Below are 21,260 nucleotides of genomic sequence, written 5' to 3'. Positions count from 1 at the left end.
CCCATTAAAAACCTACATTCTTGCTATTTATATGGGTTTTCTTCTCCCTTTCTCCATCCCCTTTGTATCTGGTATTTCTCCCCTCGACTCTTCCTTCTTTCCCAGGTGTGTTTGATAACTGCTCCCACACTATCAGTGACAAGGGCTGGGCCCTGGGGATCCGCTCAGGGAAGGATGTGGGAAGGCGAGATGCTCGCTTCTTCTTCTCTCTTCGCACCGACCGCGTGAAGAAAGCCACCATTATGATGGGTCACGGTCGCTATCAACCAGGCAAGTGGACGCACGTGGCAGCCACTTATGATGGACAGCGCATGGCCCTGTATATCGATGGCACTCAGGTGGCTAGTAGTCCGGATCAGTCTGGTCCCCTGAACAGTCCCTTCATGGCATCTTGTCGTTCTTTGTTCCTGGGTGGGGATAGCTCCAAGGACGGGCACTATTTCCGTGGACACCTGGGCACACTGGTCTTCTGGTCGACGGCCCTCCCACAAAGCCACCTCCAGCACAGTCCTCAGCAGCCCAGTGAGGTGGAGGATTTGACTACCCTGCTACTGACAGCCAGTTTTGAGCCCCTGGAAGAACAGTGGGCCCCCTTTAGAGACGGGAAGTACCCACGGCTTGAGGTTCTCCAGGGCTTTGAGCCAGAGCCTGAGATTCTGTCACCTTTGCAGCCCCCGCTCTGTGGGCAAACAGCTTGTGACAATGTGGAACTGATTTCCCAGTACAGCTGGCACTGGCCCCTTCGGGGAGAGAAGGTGATCCGCTACCAGGTAGTAAACATCTGTGACGACGCGGGCCTGAACCCCACTGTGAGTGAGCAGCAGATCAGTCGGCAGCACGAGGTGCTCAACGAAGCCTTTAGCCGCTACAACATCAGCTGGCAGCTAAACATCCACCAGGTCCGCAACTCCACCCTGCGCCTCCGTGTTGTGCTCGTGAACTGTGAGCCCAGCAAGATTGGCAATGACCACTGTGACCCTGAGTGTGAGCACCCACTCACAGGCTACGACGGGGGCGACTGCCGTCTGCAGGGCCGGTGCTACTCCTGGAATCGCAGGGATGGGATCTGCCATGTGGAGTGCAACAATATGCTGAACGACTTTGATGATGGTGACTGCTGTGACCCGGAGGGGGCTGACGTGCACAAGACCTGCTTCGACCCTGACTCACCTAGGAGGTAAGGGACTGGGGCTTGGGGTATCCGGCTTGTAGGGTACATTCCTAACATCGTTATCCTTTTGGCTTCCGGAGACAAAAGAGTGTTCACACAGCCCCCAAATAAAACATTCATCTACTCCACCAGGTATTATTGAGCTTTCATGAAGTACCAGGTGTTGTGTTGGGTGACTAGGAACACAGAGATGATTCAGATGAGACACAGCCCTCACAACTCACTTTCTATGGAGCAGACAACTGTGTACGTGGTGTGAACTGCTCATGCACCAGGTGCTTAAGACACAGGAAAGCTGAACGACTTCATCTCTCAGAGGAAGCCAGGGCATCTTCACAGAGAGCAAAACAAGGTATATGTCGATAGAAACCAATCAGCACCAGTTATACGTGAGCATTCCTTTTATAGTCTTAGGTTTCCAGCAAAGTAACACGAATTCATAAAGGGGCCCATGTGTGAAGCAGTTTGAGCAGTTCAGCAGCTTTATGAACATAAGACATTCTACATCTAACCACAAGTCTCCTTTAGATGACTGGAGGCTTCCTCTTTTGCCCCATTAAATTCCATTCTCCACACAGCATCTGGAAAGATCCTGTGTAAAAGGTAAATTAGATCCTGTCACTCCCCTTCTTAGTTTTTTTCCCACTGTTTTTAGAATAAAATCCAAGCTCCCCTCCTGTCTCCTGCATCACAACCTGACCCCTGCCTTCCTCTCCAGCTTCCTCCCCTGCTCTCCCCACCCACACTGCACAGCCTCACTGACTGTTCTGTTCCACTGAACAGATCAAACTTGTTCCTGCCCCAGGGCTTTGCACTAGCTGTTTCATCTTCTTGGAATCCTCTTTTCCTTGGTCTTCCCTTGGTGAGTTTTCTCTTGTCATTCCAAAATCTACTTAAATGTCGCCTCCTGGAGAGGCCTTTCCTGATCTCCCAAGTTGACTAATCAATCGCTATTATGTCAACTAATTTAAATTCTCTCTATAACACATCACTTCTGATGTTTTTCTTGTGTATTTGTTTATTTGTCTTTCCCTGGCTTGGAATATCAGCTCTGTGTGACCAGGACCCTTGTTACATTCCCAGTGCCTAGAGCAGCAGCTGGGACATAGTTGTTTATTTCATGTTTATTTTAATAAATAAATGGATCTGATGTGTCATCTGTTGTGAGACAGAAGCCAATAGGAAGATTTCCATTTGATGGTTGATGCAGGAGTTCGGAAATTTTAGAGGGAGGTACGAAAGGAGAGAGGTGGGTGGTAAACTTAGTTATTTGTGTATGTGGGAAAGGGTTCCCCATTTATAACTGGTACCTTTGTACGAATTATAAAAAGGCCCACACCTGAGGTAGGATGTAGTGTTGGTGGGAGGCGGGAGGACTAGATCTCAGCTTCCACCCAATACCTGAATGGCTGCCTTTGTGGTTTTGGGCCATGATTTGTGTGGTAATTCGTGGTCTTGTGTGTGGGCAGTCCTCTTGGTGCCCCTGTGCATGGGAAGTTAGCACCAATGAATAGGTTCACCTGTAGCTCAGATGTCTGACATCAAGGATCGAGTGTAAGATTTGCAATCAGGGGACAGAATTGAGTTCCACAGTCCTTGCTACTTAACCAGCTGTGTAAGTTGCACAAGTCACTTTTGTAAACCCAGATGTCTTGTCTGTAAAATGAGGGTGATTGCAGTAATACTTTGCATTATCTATATCTTTGGGTTATTTTTGTGAAGCAAATGAAATAAGGTACAGGAAAGTGCTTGGTAACTCTAAAGTTTTCAAAGTACAGAATCAGTTCTAAACTAACGTTAGTTATAATCATTATTAGAACTGACAGATGGGAAGCCTTTGTTTACATAATAATACCCAAGGAACTGATCACATTACCAGAAATATTTGCATAAGAAAGATTCTGTTTGGGTTTGGTTTTTAGATTTTGATAACCTTAAGCAGAAGCTAAACCTCACTAACAACAATGTTTGCCAACTCTTAGGATCTCCAGAGAACTCTCCAGGGAAATCTGGCTTGTTCTCATTTGTCTACCAGCTCATTACAACAACCCACTGCCTTGACTGAGAGAGCTGTCTTTCAAGGTACCCAGGCATCACTCTTCTTAGAGTGGCCCCTTGTGTCTCTAAATACTTACTGCCACTGCCCTCATCCGGGTGTTTATAACTTATTCCCCTTACCACTTCAGAGTTGCCATGGTAACTTATCCTTTTCTATCTGTAGACACAGACACGTTTCAAACTTTCTTACGCCTACATGGAAAACTCACTTTGTGGAATAAAAGGAACTAGTCATACTTTTTTTGATAGTTAAAAACATTTAAATAAAAAATAAACGCTCCTGGTTAAAATATCAAATTATACCAAAAGGCAATTTTACCAAATTGTACCAAAAGGGAGAATGACAATCCCGTGCCTAACTCTTCCTCATCCTTCTCCACTCTCTAGCCTTTCTCCCATATTTAATTATTTTACTTGCCTCTTCTGGTAATAACCTCCATATACATATATCCAAATATTATATTTATATCACTTGATTCATCAATTTTATTTTATTTTTTTAAATTATTATTATTTTGGGGGGGGCGTGCCATTTGGCTTGCGGGATCTTAGTTCCCTGGCCAGGGATCAAACCCGCATCCTCAGCAGTGAAAGTGTGGAGTCCTAACCACTGAACCACCAGTGGTTAGGACTGATTCATCAATTTTAAACATGATGCATAACTTGCTCTTATTACAAAGATAAGACTTTTACTTTGTCTCCTCCCTCTCCTCTGCATTTTTCTAATATAGTAATTTTACTATTTTTGGTTGAGTCAGATATATATATTTACAACATTATGACTGTAGAATATTTTTCTTTTGGTTGCAGAACAAAGTGTTATTCTTTTACTATATTTCCTTTCTGGTATAGCTCCCTCACTCTCCCATACACACACACCCTCCCCCTTGAGTCTCTATTTCCTCCCTCCCTCCCTTCTTTTATCTTCCTTCCTTCCTTCTTTTTTGACATCTTCAATCATTTTCAAATGCTTTATCATATTAGCTAATCTATAGAATGTGTCTTTTTTTTTTTTTTTTAACACTCTTCTGGAGCTCTCCCTTCAAGTTTATTCCATTTTTTCTCTCCTCTTCTGACTTGACCAGTTATCTTTAGTTCTGCTTCAAAGTTGTCATCCTGAAACTTCTCTTCACTGCTTTTTTGAGGGGGAATTGGAGTCACTGTGTCCTGAATTTTATGAATATCTGTTAATTTACAACCTCATTTTACTGGAAAACATCCTTAAGTAACTTTCTAAGAAAGGATGTTTTAGGTAACTTTTTCAGAAAAGCATTTCTCAAAATGTTTTTTATTTTGCCTTTACCCCAAACTAATAGTTTGTCCTGGTGTAAAATTTTGGGTTGGAAAACATTTTCTCTTAAATTTTTGAAGAGATTCATTAGTTGCCTCTAGCTTCTATTCTTATAACTATGTGTTTTAGAGGTGAATTTTTTTCCTATTAAAAATCGTTTTGAATTTTAACTTTGTTACTTTAGGGATTTTATGATAATTTCTTTTTAAGTGTTGGCCTTTTATTCTTCTTTTGTTGATATTCAGTGGTCCTTTCCATTTGGACACATGCCCCTTACCTCTGGCAAATTTTCTGAAATTATTACTTTGATATTTCTTAATTCTCTGATCTATTTTTCCTCTGTGAAATGCCTGAGGATTTATTTCCTGAATTTATTCTCTGTCTTTTTTCTCACTTATATTCTATCTCTTTGTTATTTTGTTCTATATTTTGGAGATTTCCTTGAGTTTATCTTCCAACTCTTCTATTGAATTCTTTTAAATTTTAGCAATCATATATTTAAGACTTTACTCTTTGATTTTCTATAGTAGTCTATTTTTATTTTAAGGATGCACCCTTTTTTGAGGCTAAAAATAAGATGAATTCTGAATTTTTTCCCTGTGCACTATATCTGATTCATCTATAGTCAACTTTTATTTTTCCTTTTTTTTTCCTCTTAATTCCTATCTGTCTTTCATGCTGATGGATTTTCTCAGATGTCTAGTGCTTATTCACAATAGGAAACACACTTTCATATCTCTACTCTTATGATTTAAAAAAGGATATTTATCTATGAATTTCCTCTTTTAGAGGGAGAAATCTGAAGGCAGACTGTAGTGGAAAGGATAGGTTTTCTTTTTCCCAATTCCCTGATACTTATTTCATGTACAGACCTTTTATTCATCCTCCATCTTCTCTGCCTTGTATTTCTTGTGCTGAATTTTTATTATTAAAAACATTGACTGTTTTTCATAACTCTTATTGGCAAGAACCATATTTTGAAAAACAATTATCAAGTTCCTGTGATGTGCCAGACACAGTAAGCTAAGCAAAGGGACAAATATAAAGAATACATAGAGTAACTGTTAATATCTTAGTGGAGGGATTTAGTAATTTTATCTAAATACCTGGGTTGAAATTCAGTCTGAGGCACTAAAAGCAGAACATAGAATATAGACTGCTTTTCTGTGCCATGGCTTAGACTGTTTGAAAGGACTTTGGATTCATAGAGGTGTAGATCTCTGGATTTCTATGAGGGCCTGTGACTTGGTAGAGTCGGTGGTTGTGTCTGAACTAAATTACCCATATCTAGCAGCCGTATTATTACAATTAAATCACAGTGCTCAAGTTCACAATTCCTTTATTTTGTGACTCTAAAGAGACCCAACTTCAACAAATTTTTCCAGACATTTTTTGAGGAGCCGAGCATGCCAGGCAGAGAGTCCCTCTACTCAGGAGCTCACCATTTAGTAGGGGGTGGTTGGGAAGTGGGGGACACACCTACAGATTGATTACTAACATGCAAGTACAGTGATTGCTTTATGAACAATCCTTCCTGTTTCTCAAATCCTGCTCAATGTTCCCTCTTCCCCCACCCCCCAGCAAGAAACCAGAAATCTAGCCCAAAGGAGTTCCTCTCCCAAAAGCTCTGACAGGAGGAGAGAGCCTGAGGAATCCAGCACCAAACATCTGTAACCCAGATGGGCCTATCAAAGGGAGAGTATTTATCAGACTTGGGGCTGGTCAGAAGGAGATATGAATTATAGATACATTACCCAGCCAGTTGAACAGAATTATCAAGATAGAGAAACTTGGCTTGTGGAAAGGGAAGGCTACATACACCAGATGTATGTTTCTACATAGTAGCTGCCCTAAGAGAGGGTCTACAATTGCTGTGGGAAAGAAGGGCTTGAAAGTCCACTTTAGTAAAATCACCAATGTCATTGGCTCCTCCCTATGATGCATCCTAGGAAGCCAAGCCAAGGGAATCTCTATGCCCCAAGGGAAACTCAGCTTCCCTAACCTTTGTAGGCTTCAGCTTCTTTTTGGTCATGACTTGTTTCTGTTGTTTTTCTCTCTAAAATTATGTCTCAGAGATGAAGGATTCTTTGCTGCTGAATCTACTTTCCATCCCTTACTCTTTCTCTCCTTTTCACATCAGAGTTGAGCTTAGTAGCCAACCAAATCTAGAGCACTGTGTTTACCTCTTTGCTTTGGTTTCTATGTGTCAGATTTCATCACTCTGTTATCATGTGGAGAAAAATCACCAAATAAAAACAAATGGCTGAGGGGAGTTCCCTGGTGGTCCAGTGGTTAGGACTCTGAGCTCTCGCTGCCAAAGGCCGGGGTTCAATCCCTGGTCTGGGAGCTAAGATCCCACATGCTGCTCGGTGAGCCCCCTCCCCCGTGCCCCCCAAAACAACAACAACAACAAACAAATGGCTGAGAACAGTTTAAGTGAGAGTCATTAACCACCTAGTGTCACCATGCTGTGAAACAGACAATGGGATCAAGGCCATGTCCTGCATTTGTTTTCTGTTGCCTGTGGTGGGCTGAAGTCTCTGTGTCTTGGTGCCTCACTGTCTCTTCTCTGCCTCATTTCCTGAGTTTTGATGGTGGGGAGTTTGAGGGCAGAAGAACTGCTGTATATAGCAATGCTAATGCATGGTCTACTTCCCTCTAAAAGGGACCTCAAGAGGGTGGGCTGGGAGGTGCCCTGCAGAAACATGGCACAGAGTGGTGTCTGCAGTTGTACACTATAGGGTATGTATCTATGGGACAGGAGGACAGTTGCATGTGACATTCAAGGGAACAGGTGGAGAAATTGGTGCTGCACGGACCTGGATGCTCTGGATTAGCTGTGCTTTGCTCACCCACGCTCTGTGGCTGTTGAGCCAAAGGAATGGTTGGGCTGGGCCCCTGCAGTGGCAGATCTGTTAAACATCAGCCAGGCTTCATTATAGGTTTCTTTTGAAGTTGGGATTCAAAGTTCCCTGCAGCCAAAAAAAACATGCATGGGGAAAATAAGTGTAAGGGGTAGAAGAAGGCAGAGAAAAAAGAAATGGAGAAGAAACTTTAAAACTGAACAGCAAGAAAACACCTAAATCCCTCCACTAAAATGCACAGGCTGTGCAAACTCTGAAGAGACAAGACTCACCTTCTCATTCTCATTTTATCTGGCAAAGGGAATAGGAGAGAAGATATAAGAATACCTTCTGGTAAGCTCAGAAAGTTTACTAACAAATAGAAATGTCTCTTGGTTGTTTTTCTACAGGCCAATTTCTCTGTAGTTTCAATAGATACAATTCTATAGAGTAAGTGAAATCCACAATTTTTCTGTTCATCTGGCTGGCTCAGTGAACTTTTCTCCCCAGGTAAGTGGGGAGAGGTTGTTTTTCTCCTTTTCATGGCTATTTTCTAGGCAAATAGGCAGACTTGTGAGAGAGCCCTGTGGTATGTCTGGGTTAAAAATATTTCCTCTTAGAAAATTTTTAGGAGAGACCCTGGTCTCCAAACACATTCAGTTGTTCAAGATACTTGGGTATTTTCCTAGGAGCTGGGGTGCTGGCTTTGGTACCCTGGCCAGATGCCAGTCTGTCTTGGAGGATTTCACTTAGGGATCTTTTCCTAGAATTCAAGCCTAGGAATCTGAAAGACAGCTGCACACTTAACACATGTTTTCCTTTTTTTTCCTCTAGGAACACTGTTTGCATATTACTTCAGTGACAGAATGAAAGTCACAGAGAAGTAGGTTGGGGAATGTATGGAACATGTAGTTAGTCTGGGCATCACGGGTTATTCTGAAGATTTGTTTCATCAGAGCGTCATTCCCTGGAGGAAGATGTTGACCCATTAATTTTCTGAACCCCAGTGCATCTCTCATGTCTCACCAGGAGCTCTGTCTGTGGCTGTGGACCTGATTTTCCTAGCTTGATGCTTGGCTGATTCCTACTTATCCTTCAAGTTCAGTTAGAATGTCACTTCCTCTTTCCTGGTAACATTCCTTGGTCCTCAAATAGGGATTATCTATCTCATTTGTACCACTTCTTATCTCCCTACTGCCATCACTCTGCTCTGATCCCATTGTCTCTCACCTGTGTTATTACAATAGCCTCCTAACGGGTCTCCCCACTTTTGCTCTTGCACCACCCAGCACTCTGTTTTTTAACAGAGCAGCCAGAGTAACCCTATTAGAGTACACTTCAGATCAAGTCATTCCTCTGCCTGGACTTCTCCAGCAGCTTCCCCGCTCATTCAGAGTCAAAGCCAATAGTATTGCTATAACCAACAGGGCCCTACCTAATCTGGCATCAATTATTTCTGTGGCCTCATCTCACACCATGCTCTCCCTTGTTTACTCCATTCCAGCCACACTGGCCTTCTCATTGTCCCTTGGCTTGGCAGACATATTCCTGCTGCATAAATGTTTCAGTGACTTTTCATTCTGCTGGAGTGTTCATCCTCCAGACTCCTACATGGCTAGCGCTCCCTCTTCCTTCCAGTCTTTTTTCAGAGTCACCTTCTAGTGAAGGCTTCTCTGGTGACCTCACCTAAAATCCCAACTCCTCTGACTCTTCATGGTTTCTTCTCTGTTTTACTTATCTTTTTGGAATTTGTCACCAACATGCTATGTATTTAAAATTTTTGCTTAACGTCCATATTCTCCACTAGGATGTAAGTTCCGTTAGAGAGGGGGTTTTTGTATGTTTGAGTTACTATGGCCTGTGGATCAAATTTACCTTACCACTTGTTTTTGTAAATTAAATTTTATTAGAATGCAGTCACATGCATTTACTTACATATTGTCTATGGCTGCTTTCATGTGGTAGAGTTGCATAGTTATAAAAGAAACTATGTGGCCCACAAAACCTAAAATATTTACTATTTGGCCCTTTACAGAAAAAGTTTGCCAACTCCTTCTTGAGTACAGATTTACCATACAATATTGTAATTACCCGTTGTTATCTGTCTCTTGTACAAGACTTTAGGCTCTTTGTTCATAGTTCTTATAACATAGGAAGTGCTCAATTGATATTTAAAAAATGAATTAACATATATATATGAATGGAAAATAAATGACATGGGGGAAATGACAGTGTTGGGCAAGGGTTTGGGAAGGGTAGAATGTGCTACTCTGTATTGAAGAAAGAAGGATGTTCAGAATCTACACTCTAGTAATCCTTCCTACTGGCCCCCTTACTGTTGTAGGATTGCCATATTCAGAACTAAGTAAAGATACCCATGAAAGTGTGAATATGTTAGCTGAGGAGGGAAAGGCTGTAAACCGTTTTACTCATTATCTCATTATTTGAGTGGCTGAGCTCCCAGATGGCTCTGAAACTATGAAACACAGAGCAAATTTTGATAATCAGAGAAATAGTCAACTATAGTAGCCGGGAATTAAGATGAATCCTCATTAGCTGGGGAGACAGTGATTGAGAGAAAGAGCAGACCCCGCAAAGTGGGTACAGGGCCCTTCAATGAGAAGGGCCTCTTTGAGGTGATGTCACAGATTAGCCAGTATTCTTACCAAACATTTTAGTTAGGCTTTTGTGGTTGTAGAGAACAGAAACTCACTCAAGTTAACGAAAAAAAAAAATATTGTACAATTACATATGGGCTGGAAGTGGAGCTAGAAGGCTGCTAGGGACTAAGGCAGGTTTCACACATCGTTTCTCTCAAAGGCTGCAGGGTTCTCTACATCTTAGTGCACCTGCACTATTCATATCTTGTTCCCAGTTTGCTAGATTACTCATAGTTCCCCTTCTCTTATAGCTTTAGTTTAAAACTGGACTCAGCTTTCTGTGGCTCCTGCTTTATTTCATTGAATCTTCTCTTAAGATTCACATCCAATTGCTAATTGCCTCAGTCTCTTGCAGAATCTTGGTTCATATTCTGGAGACAATTAATGTGAATTGGCCCAACTCATCTTTACACGTCAGGCTAGAAATCATAGGTTTCTGGCCAGCCTTGAATTTAATCAACTGTGGCCAAAAGAACAGGATGGCAGGGAGGGCTCCTCAGGGTTCCAAGGCAACATCTCTCAGCTGGTGCCAACACTCTGGGTAGAGCAAACTGGCTTTTCATCTTTACTTCTTGGAGACTCCTGACATACATAATTTCTTAAACCTTAGACCTTGGTACTCCTAGTAATGTAATTCTCACAGAATTTTAATGCCAATTTTATTCCTAGGATTTTATGATTTATAATTCAAATCTCAATCAAATATGTCATGATAATCCAGGTAAATTACATAGTTCATAGTAAGGTTATGTATATATATATACCATATAACATATATTATATATATACATGGTACTGTGATGTCTCTATATGTATCTATTTTACCAATAAAACACAATAAAATAGTTTATTTAATGCACACTATAGTTCTAAGAAGAAGATGGTTTGCTTATCTCCATTTTATGTACGAGAAAACTGAAACTGAGATAGTTAATTAGCATCATGCAGTGTCAGGACAGTGATTAAACTTCGACTACAGATCCTGTGTTACCAACTACCATTCTATATTGTGTGTCTGGTATAATAAGTCTTACATGCCTAGCAAAGTACTTAGCTCATATTGGGTACATGATAAATATTTGTTTATTTTAATTATATAATGATTGTTTCAGAGGCTATATATCTCAAGGGATGAGGGAAAGACAATGGCAATCACTGTGAGCTTAGTACTTAGGAAAGACGTTATATAAAATGTGGATTCCTTAAAATATGAATAGTAAAGAGCAGGAAAGAGTTTATTAGACAAGGACAAAGATATGACCCAAATACAAATGTCATGTGCAAACACATTCAGGCCTCCATAAGAACAACAATATGAAAGGAAGGGAAATTTCCTAGAGAAAAGTAAGAAAGAGAGAAAATTGGAAAAGTTATATTGGAAAGGCCTTAGCTGTTGGGCTAAGGGATTTGAACAGTAAACAATTGGGAGCTGTGGGCTGTGTATAGAGATATCTATGTATTGATCGATTGATCAGTTGATCCATAGACGTCTTTTAAAATATATATCTGTTTTAATATCTACCATCTCTCTTGAATTTTAGATCTTCCTTATGGGATCATTTGGCTTATCCCTGAAAGACATTTTTTAGAAGTTCCTTTATTAAATGTTTGCTAGTCATATGCTTTCTTAATTTTAATTTCTATGAAAATGTCTTTATATTTTACCAAACTTCTTTTTTGTTTTTTAAATTTTTATTGGAGTATAGTTGATTTACAATGTTGTGTTACTTTCTGCTGTACAGAAAAGTGAATCTGTTATACATATACATATATCTATCCACTCTTTTTTAGATTCTTTTCCCATATAGGTCATTACAGAGTAATGAGTAGAGTTCCCCGCGCTATACAGTAGGTCCTTATTAGTTATCTATTTTATATATAGTGGTGTGTATATGTCAACCCCAATCTCCCAATTTGTCCCTCCCTCCTTTCCCCCCGGTAACCAATCTTCTTAAAAAGTAACTTTTCTAGGGAGACAATTTTAGATTGGCTCCTTGTGTCTCTTATCAAGATATTATACCACAGTCTCCTGGTTTCCATTAATACTACTGAAAAATTAGCTATCTAATTGTCATTTGTTTGTATTTACTCTGTCATCTCTCTTCAAATATATCTTTTTTTCTAATTTTTCTATTATTTCCTTCTGAATTTCCTATTAAATGTATATTACACTTCCCACTCTGTACTTCATGTCTCTTAATATCTCTTCAATTTTTTAATCTTTGCCTCTCTGTGTTGCACTTTGAGTAACTATTTTTGGATTTATTGCCCAGTTGACTCTTTATTCAGGTTTAGCTAACTTGCTCTTAGAACCCACCAATAAATTTTTAATTTTTATTAGTATACTTTTCATCTCCATAAGTTCTATTTAGTTCTTTTTTTGTATCTGCCTAGTCATTTAAAAAATCAATTTCTGTTACTTATTCATACTTTGGATATTTTTTATTTTAAAAACAATTTAAGGTGATGGCTACATGAATTTACACATGTGATAAAATTGCATGGAACTAAAACCATACAAATTATTGTGAGTAAAATGGGAAATTTGAACAAGATTGGTGGATTGTATCAATGTCAGTATCCTAGTTGTGATACTGTATTATACTTTTGCAAGAAGTTATCATTGAGGGAAACCATGTAAAGGATATTAATTATTACTCTGTAATAGTTCTTATATGTGAATCAGCAATTATCTCAAAATTAAAAGTTTAATTAAAAACATATTAGGCTAGATAACTAATAAGAACCTACTATATAGCATAGGGAACTCTACTGTAATGACCTATATGGGAAAAGAATCTAAAAAAGAGTGGATATATGTATATGTATAACTGATTCACTTTGCTGTACAGTAGAAACTAGCACAACATTGAAATCAACTATACTCCAATAAAAATTAATTAAAAAACATATTAAGCATACCTCTTTTATATTTTATATCAGCTAGTCTGATTCTGTTATTTGTTAACAGAATAATCTTTCTGGTTCTTGCTCATGGTGCCTTGTTTCCTCATGTGTGCTTTATGATGTTTGATTGGGAGCCCATGATCCTTGAAATTTTACCTATCCAGTGTCTTTCAGGCCTGGATTGAAGATATACTCTTTTACTTATGCCAATTTTCTGGGGCACTAGGAACATGAAACCACTTTAAATATATATAATTGACATAAGGTTTTTTAAAACATAGGGTATTACAAATTTGGAGTGAAAACTTGTGAGTGATGACTTGTGGATATTTCCCAAAGGAGATATTCACCTTATTTATTGGGCCAAGATTGCAGAATGTGTTTCCTTGCTGTTCCCCTTGATGAAGAGCTTTAAATTTTTTTTTTTTGGTGTTCTGTTTTATTTATGGAATAGATCTTCAGGGTCCTGGCTTTATGTGGAGCTCTTCCATAAAACTCCCTATCTTGGCTAAGATATTTTGTTTCCTATCTAAGATTCTCACAAGGCCATCAAACTGAAGGTCAAGGGCACCAGGAATAAGCAGAGCCTTCAGGGAAGCCAGCTGCTTCAGAGAATGTTTACTTTTCTGGATTCCTATTTTTACGTTGTATGTGGGCTCTGGAGGTAACCTTTAATTTCCTTTCAGCTTCGTAACTATTTAAAGTTTATTTTTGTATTGTATCAAGAAGTTATAGTAGTTTCCAGTAGAGGGATGGTCAGGGCTTCTAAACTCTTTATACCAGAAATGGAAATAATTCTCCAGGAAACTAATCTGGAGGCAGCATGCAGAATCAGCGTTAGGAACCAGGGAGCTTGGAGGCAGGAAGATGACTTTTTAAGCTCTTATAGAAGTCTAGGCAGGAAAAGGCAACAGGTTGAAAATGATTAGGGAAATTATTGTGTCATGATGAAAAGAACTAGGAAACTAAAAATGAGAAAAACTGGACTCTAGTCCTAGCTCCAGCCTAGTCACATAATTTAATCATATGTTCATTCATATTCATAGATATTCAACAAATATTATTTGAGCACCTATTCTTGGCCAGGCACTCTTTTAGACACTGCAGGTGGTAAAGAAAAAAACTTCCTTCCTTCATGGAGCTTATAGTCTAGTGTGAGGAGACAGGCAATCAACAAATAACAAGTGAATACCTGATATGCCAGATGGTGATAAGTGCTGTGGAAAGAAATTCAGAAAAATGAGGGAGACAGGGAGTCGTGCTGGCTGTGGAAGCAAGATAAAGGGTATCCATGGAAGGTCTTCCTGAAAAGATGGCATTTGAGCAGATATTGAAGGAAGTATGAGAGTGAGCCACGTGGAATCCACAGCAGAGGAAGAGCAAGGAGTTGGAGCAGAATGAGCTAAACAGAGATTAGTTGGTGAGTACAGGTCACATGGCCTATCAGGCCATTGTGTGGATTTTGGCTTTGAGTTTCAATGAGGTGGGAAGCTGCAGTAGAGCTTGAGTAGTAGAGTGACTTAAGCAGTGGAATGATATGAGGGAAGAACATGCAGAGAAGTGCCTAACTGCTCTGACTACCTCAAAGGAATATGATGATGTTCAGCTGAGATAATACTTGTTGAAAATGCTTTGTAAGCTGAAAATACTTCATAACTAAAAGTGTTTGGTGAGACATGGCATTGCGTTCAGCAGTGAATTTGAAGAGACGGTGGACATCCTGAAGGAGATGTTGAGCATATGATTGAAAAAGAGATGTGAAGGAGGTATTCGTCTCAGTGTGGAATTTACAGGGGCAAGATCGTGCCTTATATAGTAATAAGGAGTCACTGTGAAATGGAAAGCATGAGACGTTATTCACCCTGACCCACAGGGAATCTGTGCTCTATCTCCCCTCCTAAGCATCTTTCATGTGGGAGTATAAGAATGCAAAGCTAAGTACAATGAGCATCTCCTTGCTAGTATGCTTTCAAAAAGATTTAGTGTTTAGGAAGGCCTAGATCTACCATCTGTGCTCAGTATGCAGTAGGTACTCATAATTGCCTGCTGAATGAGTGCTGCAAGATTGGGAGAGGGGTGTCATAGCACTTAGGACTATGACAGAGTTAGGGATTCAAAATTATTTCAAGTAAAATTTTAAAAGATTGAATGCTGGTCTCATCACAACACGGTGAAAATTCACAGGGATGAACTTAGACGTTAGGATATAAAAACTGTATAAACCAAGCTGATGTATAGTTGTGTTTACAGCAATCAATGTGAAAATAATCGTAAGCATAAGCTTCATATTACGGAAAAGTGTGATGTGGCCATTAAAATTATACCAACAATTTTGGGCTCTGTTAAAAAGGGATAAAGTGTTCAGATCTCTGGAAGAAATGCTCCCTCTAGACACAGTCCTGATCAGGCTCTGTCTGGAGCCTAGGCTTAGTTCTGGGCAGGAGGTTTTATGAGGAACACCAGCAACCTGGAGGACATCCAAAGTTTGGTGAGGAGAGTGGTGATGAGCAAGATGGTAAAATGGCCCTTTTCCCCTTCAAGTATGGATTTTTAACTTCTCTCTGCTTGATTGAAGAATGCGCATAAAGGGTATTTTTTAAAAGTCACAATGGCCTCTTTTACATCTTATTCATTCTGTTCGTTCATCCACTCATTCATTAATTCATTGTTTCCAACAAACGTTTATTGAATGACTACTATTGATGTTTTAGATGCAGTACCAGGCTCTAGGGATATAATTCTTGTATTCAAAGAGTTCAGGTGGGAGAAAGAGATATACATGAATATAATTGAAATACTGAGTAGAATATAGCCAAGTACTATCATCTCTAATCATCTTTGTCCCCCCTAAATCTGAATTTCTATAGTAACTAACCAACTTGTCTTTCTACTTTTAGTCTTCCTCCACCTTAACGTAAAAATTAACTCTGTACATTGTATCAGAGTAATCATTCTAAGAATCATTTATATGTTTAGCTCTTCCCAATTGGAAGTACTCAATTGGGCAGTAGAGACCACAAGGGGGATATATTAAGCAGGAGCTCAAAGTCAACAGAGAATTGGCAACTATCATATAGTATAAGAAGATTTAGGGTAGTAACTGTAATAATAGTTGCCATTTATTCAATGACTTAACCATTAACTATGAAAATGGGACATCATCTTGGGACATTCACAGTCCAATATTAGAAGGACAGTTATTCAAACTGACTCCATGTGGAGCATAATACTTTCAGTTAAATACATTTTGTAATTTTATCTAACTCTTTTGTTCAATAGTTTGGTCTACTTCTTTTCCATAGATTTTAATATAATGGAAAAAGTCAGCATCCCGAATTCTGTCATTCTGGGACCTTCCTGCATTATCATAGATCCTTGGTCAGCAAATAGATACAATCACATTTTTCCTTTTCTTAGTAGCCTAGTCCATCTCAGGTAGTTTTGGAAAGGACTCATAGTGAAAATGGCCTATGCAGTAGTGGTCTGTCCTGTTTTTAGAGTTCTTGGGGAGCTGCCATAGCATCTTTATGCAATTAATTTGAGTGGATCACCTTATTTCAAGAATTTATTTTGGCCAATACTAAAATTCAAATATAAGCCTTTTCTAAGGCTTATTATTCAATGTTTTTCTTTATTTATTAATATATTTAGACTCAATTTTTACAGAAAGAGAAATCATTGTACATTTTGCATATATATTTCTAAATAAGAGGTCTCTGGAAGAAATGTTTTTCATTTGTTTAGGGGTTAGTTTTACCCTGCCTTACTGCAGACAGGACTTAAGGTGTAACTTGTATTTTAATATGATACAGCAACTTAAAGTAAGAAATGTATGGATAAGAAAGGGGGAAAAGGGGAAAATAAGAACAGGTAAGAAAAGATTGTCAGTGGTGAATTCAGTATGCAGAATGAATGAATGCCTATTAGAGTGTTAGACTACAGATTTAGCTATGAACTTCCCAAAGTCAATACAAAGAGGGAGATGAGCTAAGCTCCATGACTTACTCTATTTATGCGAAGAAAACAAACAACTTCTCAAGCATAGGTAATCATACTGGACCACAATTTCTCCTAGGGGACCACATATAGAGAAAACTGCATAGTGCAACGAACAGTGTTCTCGACAACACTCATGCAAAAATCTAATATTCTCCCAAATAATCAGTCTTGCACAAGCAAAAGGTAATTTTATGACCTCAATTTCCACCTTTTAGAGAATGGTTGGAATAATTTTATACTGAAACAATTTTAAAGAAGAAGTATAATCAAGAGACTAGCCCTTCTGTGGAGGTAGGAAAGGAAGGGATTCAGAACCCAGGCAACAGTTGCAGACATGAAATGAAGAAAGGACACATCTTTCTCTGAGACTGGAGGGAAGGCAGTGAGGGTGAATATACGAGTTGTTGGCATGCAGGCTGGGATTTGAGAAAGATTTTTCCTGGTAGCCTAGATCTTCATGATCAAGAAAGAGGCAGTTGTCTCTCGAGAAGAAGACAAGGTAGGAGGTAAGAGAAAGGTAGGGGGAAGGTGGAGATTGTCCATAGTAACCTTTTTTTGTCCATCTTCATGTGCTGAAACATGAAGGAAACTTACAAATCTACCCCCATTTCCTTCTTTCAAAAACTTTTGTGAAAGAAGGTGATTCTGCAAACTGCTGCTGCTAATCCCTAAGGAGGTGGAACCAAGGTAAATTCCAAAAGACATGTAAACCTACTCAGATTCAGAGTCATGGAATGTCATAGCTGGATCTTGGAGATTATTAAGTTCAACCATTTTATTTTATTTTGCTTTATTTTATTTTTTGGATGGGAAGCTTGTCTCAAGTTGCAAAGCCAGGTGATTGTCTGCTTGGATAACCCAAGGGGAGGTCATCTGCTTCTTAGTTATTTTCCCAACTGCACCTAACTACTCAAGCTACTAGGTAGCTAATGGAGGATGAGTCTCTGTCTCAGTGCCTTCATTTCATTCCATACTCTACTTCACTCCATAGTTTCAAAACTATTTGGGGGCTCAGAGGTAGAGGTTTGAAGTCACAGATTCCTTATTAGGCTACCTTATCTATGTGGCCATGGTCTACTAGTTTCACATTATACAATCATTGATAGAGTAGATGATAATAGGGAAGGAGAAAAATAAGGAGGTTGAGCAAAAGAAGACGTGAAGTTCAGAATAAGAATAAAGCCCAGAACTGCCTGTGATTATGGGTAATATGACTCCCAGGAAATTAGAATGGGCTGATTCTGTGGTGTCCATGGCTGGAAGCCCTGGCAGGCTGCTGGCTTGGTGACCAAACAGCTTCTCTCTTTGCAGTTGGCATGGAGAGCAGCGTGCAAATCCCAATTTAAAAAGAACAAAGAGCAGAGTGCCCATGCTTCATGGCAGTTGCCACAGGAGAGGTTGGGAAATAAGGAAAAATTCCCATGATGAGTGGGCTGAGAAAGCCATATTTTTCCAGAGCAGGCAGTATTCTTCTGCCTTGGAGAATGAGTAAATCATTAACCCAAACCAGGGTGGGGTGTAGAGAGGGAGGGCAAGGGAGATAAAGAGGGTTGGATGGTACAGGGAAAGAGGGGTATGAGTGGAGGAAGGAAAGAACTGGAGTATAGAGAAAAATTGTGTTTTTTTTTTCTTTAATTGTGAACTTCTTAATTTTTTAAAAGGTTATACTCTATACTTATTAAATATTGGCTATATTTGCTGCGCTGTACAATATATCCTTGACTTAATTACTAAGCTTTAATAAGAGCTAAATGAAGACTAGCTAGCCCATTCATTGCCAGATGAAGGGTCTACCTTAGCCATTTCCCTAGAGATATGGAAGTTCCATTAACTGGGCCATGTACTGTACTGTAGCAGGATCTGGTGTTAGGTTAAGCTTACCTGAAGCCTGTTGAGTAACTCTGTTATTACATATGAAAACTTGAAAGTTTGGCCAGAAACAAATCCACTGAGATTATATTTCTTTCTTAATTTACTTCCTGTCAAGTTCATGCGAAGGCCTCCTCAGGCATCTGGAACCTTCACATTGTGAAGCAGGGTTTTAAGGCAATGATTAGTTCCACTTGTGAGTAAACTGTGGTGTGTGGAGAAGCCCCCTAGTCAAAGTAAACTCCACGGGAGATTGAAGAGGCTCTCCTTCTTCGGGAATCAGGACATCTTACTGGTTATAATGACTTGTCTGAAAATCTGAGCTGACCGAAAAGGTGCTCTCACAATTCTTCCTTTTATAGAAGGTTAGGACCTATAAGTCATGGCTTTGGAGCTGTGAGAGTGATACTTGGATCACAAGCTAGAATTTAAGAAATGTAGTTAATTTGTGTCATGAGAGACAATCCCCAGCATGTTTCTGACCCCAGTAAGTACTGATTTATGTGGTCTCTTAGCTTTAGTTCCTCCATTTGGAAATTTGAGATATTTTAATATCAAACTAAACCTTGAACTCCGTGGCCACTGTAGAGTCAATTTGGTGGTCTCTGTTCATGGTTCAAATTCTGTGACCCATCTTGTCAAAATAACTTTTTCAAATGGGTCCCTTGGACCTTCAGAGGTTATTGGATCCATGCCCTATCTTCAGAAATGCACCAATATTTATTACTAGCCATACCAAAATACCTAGACAAGGAGATTTTACCATATTTCCATCAACTACTCAGATGCACCAGGAAATAAAAAAGAAATCTACCCTGTGACAACATGCTGCTTTTTTATTGGTACATGTTAATTAACATCGCAATTAATGAATGTTTGTCAGTATGCTCTTCCATAGGGTTGTGAAAAACATAATGAGAAAGATTGAATAATGAGGTCAAGAAACTTTACTAGGAGAATTCATTCCTTTGTTTATTTATTTACACAAGCAACACTTGTAAGGCATGTCCAGATATATTGTACAGCACAGGGAATCTAGCCAATATTTTATAATTATACATAGAGTATAACCTTTTAAAAAATTAAGAAGCAGTTCACAATTAAAGAAAAAAACACAAAAAACATCATACGTCTGAAGTACTATTTCTCTCTGAACTTTTTACTATAAGGGATAGTTTTAGCTATTAGAACTCTTATGATCTCAAGCATTTGTTAATTCAACAAATGCCTTCTTTGTGTCTAGTCTGTGTGAGACACCAGGGATTAAAGATTAATTGGAATTTTATTTACTGCATGTCTCTTTTAGTACCCATGTATAGTGAAAAACAACTGCCCTCAAAGAATTCACAATCTAGACTGGTGAGTGGATTGTGGAAGCATAAATTATAACTAAAAATAATTATTATATAAGTTAAATAATTTGTCATATGCAAGCTATTAATTACTATAGGGGTGTTAGAGAAAGGAGAGAGGCCTCTTCCAAAATGGGTCATCAGTAAATGACCATATAGTTTCTCATACAGATTGGGACACTATTGAAAAAGAAAAGAGGTATGGTTAATAATTATGGTAGCATAAGAGGAACAAACTGGGACTGCCTAGGTAAACCAGAACATAGGGCCACACATCAAGGAAAGGTTCGTGGACAAAGTTGCATTTAAACTGGATCCTAACATAATTTTAAATCACAATCACAAATCCTTTCTCAAATACATTGTACCATTTGCTCTAACCTTCACATGTGTAAGGCATACATGTTTTGTGTGCTATTTTGGAGTTAAACAGATGGAAGTTAGTTCTTTCAGTAGCCAATCAATCTTAAAAAGAGGTCTGAGACTAATTTGTAGCAGTGGTTTTTGCATAGAGACTACAGTGCTATTATCAGTCAGAGAATGTGCATGAGTTTCAACCCAGGTGCCAGCTTCTACTGAACAATGGTAGGTTCTTGAATCATGGTATGGAGAAAGATTCTGAGACCACGTGACAGTCCAGGCGGAAAGAATGCTGTATTTGATTAGCAGCGTCTGCTCTGGACACAGAAAGTCACATCGGTGGTGCTCATTTGCTTTCTCTCATAAAAGGACTTATACATAAATTAAGCAGGTAATTTTTGAAAATAAGTATACATCATTCAGCTTAACACTTTTAATCACACAGTCCTTCAGCAAGAATAAAAATAATGAAGTTCACCCAAATAACTATTCTCAGTGCTAAGTGACCTTTCTGTAATCTGTCTTTCTATAATCTGTCATTTTCCTTTTTCATATACATTTGAATTATCTTAAATATATCAAGTAATAAGGTCATCTGCTAATACTTTGAAACACATTATAAATACTACTATGCCGATAAAGGATATTATGCAAAGAGACTTGTAGTGACTTAGTTAAGGTAATACAAGAAACTCATGATAAAGCTTTTTTTTGGTGGCTAATCTTGGGGGTGGGGTAGTACGGTATATT

The 21,260-nt window shown here is 39.0% G+C and overlaps 1 protein-coding gene across 1 annotated transcript in view; it reads left to right on the top strand.

Moving 5' to 3' along the window:
- PAPPA2 (pappalysin 2) overlaps positions 1-21,260 on the top strand; it is a 297,667-nt gene that overhangs the window by 41,109 nt on the left and 235,298 nt on the right. Inside the window, exon 2 of the mRNA XM_060088558.1 lies at positions 106-1,177. Within this exon, the coding sequence (XP_059944541.1) occupies positions 106-1,177 (1,072 nt within the window). The remainder of the gene's footprint in view (positions 1-105; positions 1,178-21,260) is intronic.

Source organism: Mesoplodon densirostris, chromosome 2 (genome assembly GCF_025265405.1).
Source record: "Mesoplodon densirostris isolate mMesDen1 chromosome 2, mMesDen1 primary haplotype, whole genome shotgun sequence".
NCBI classification, from domain to species: domain Eukaryota; kingdom Metazoa; phylum Chordata; class Mammalia; order Artiodactyla; family Ziphiidae; genus Mesoplodon; species Mesoplodon densirostris.
Note: the sequence above shows the minus strand (reverse complement) of the source record. Positions and strands in the feature narration are given on the sequence as shown.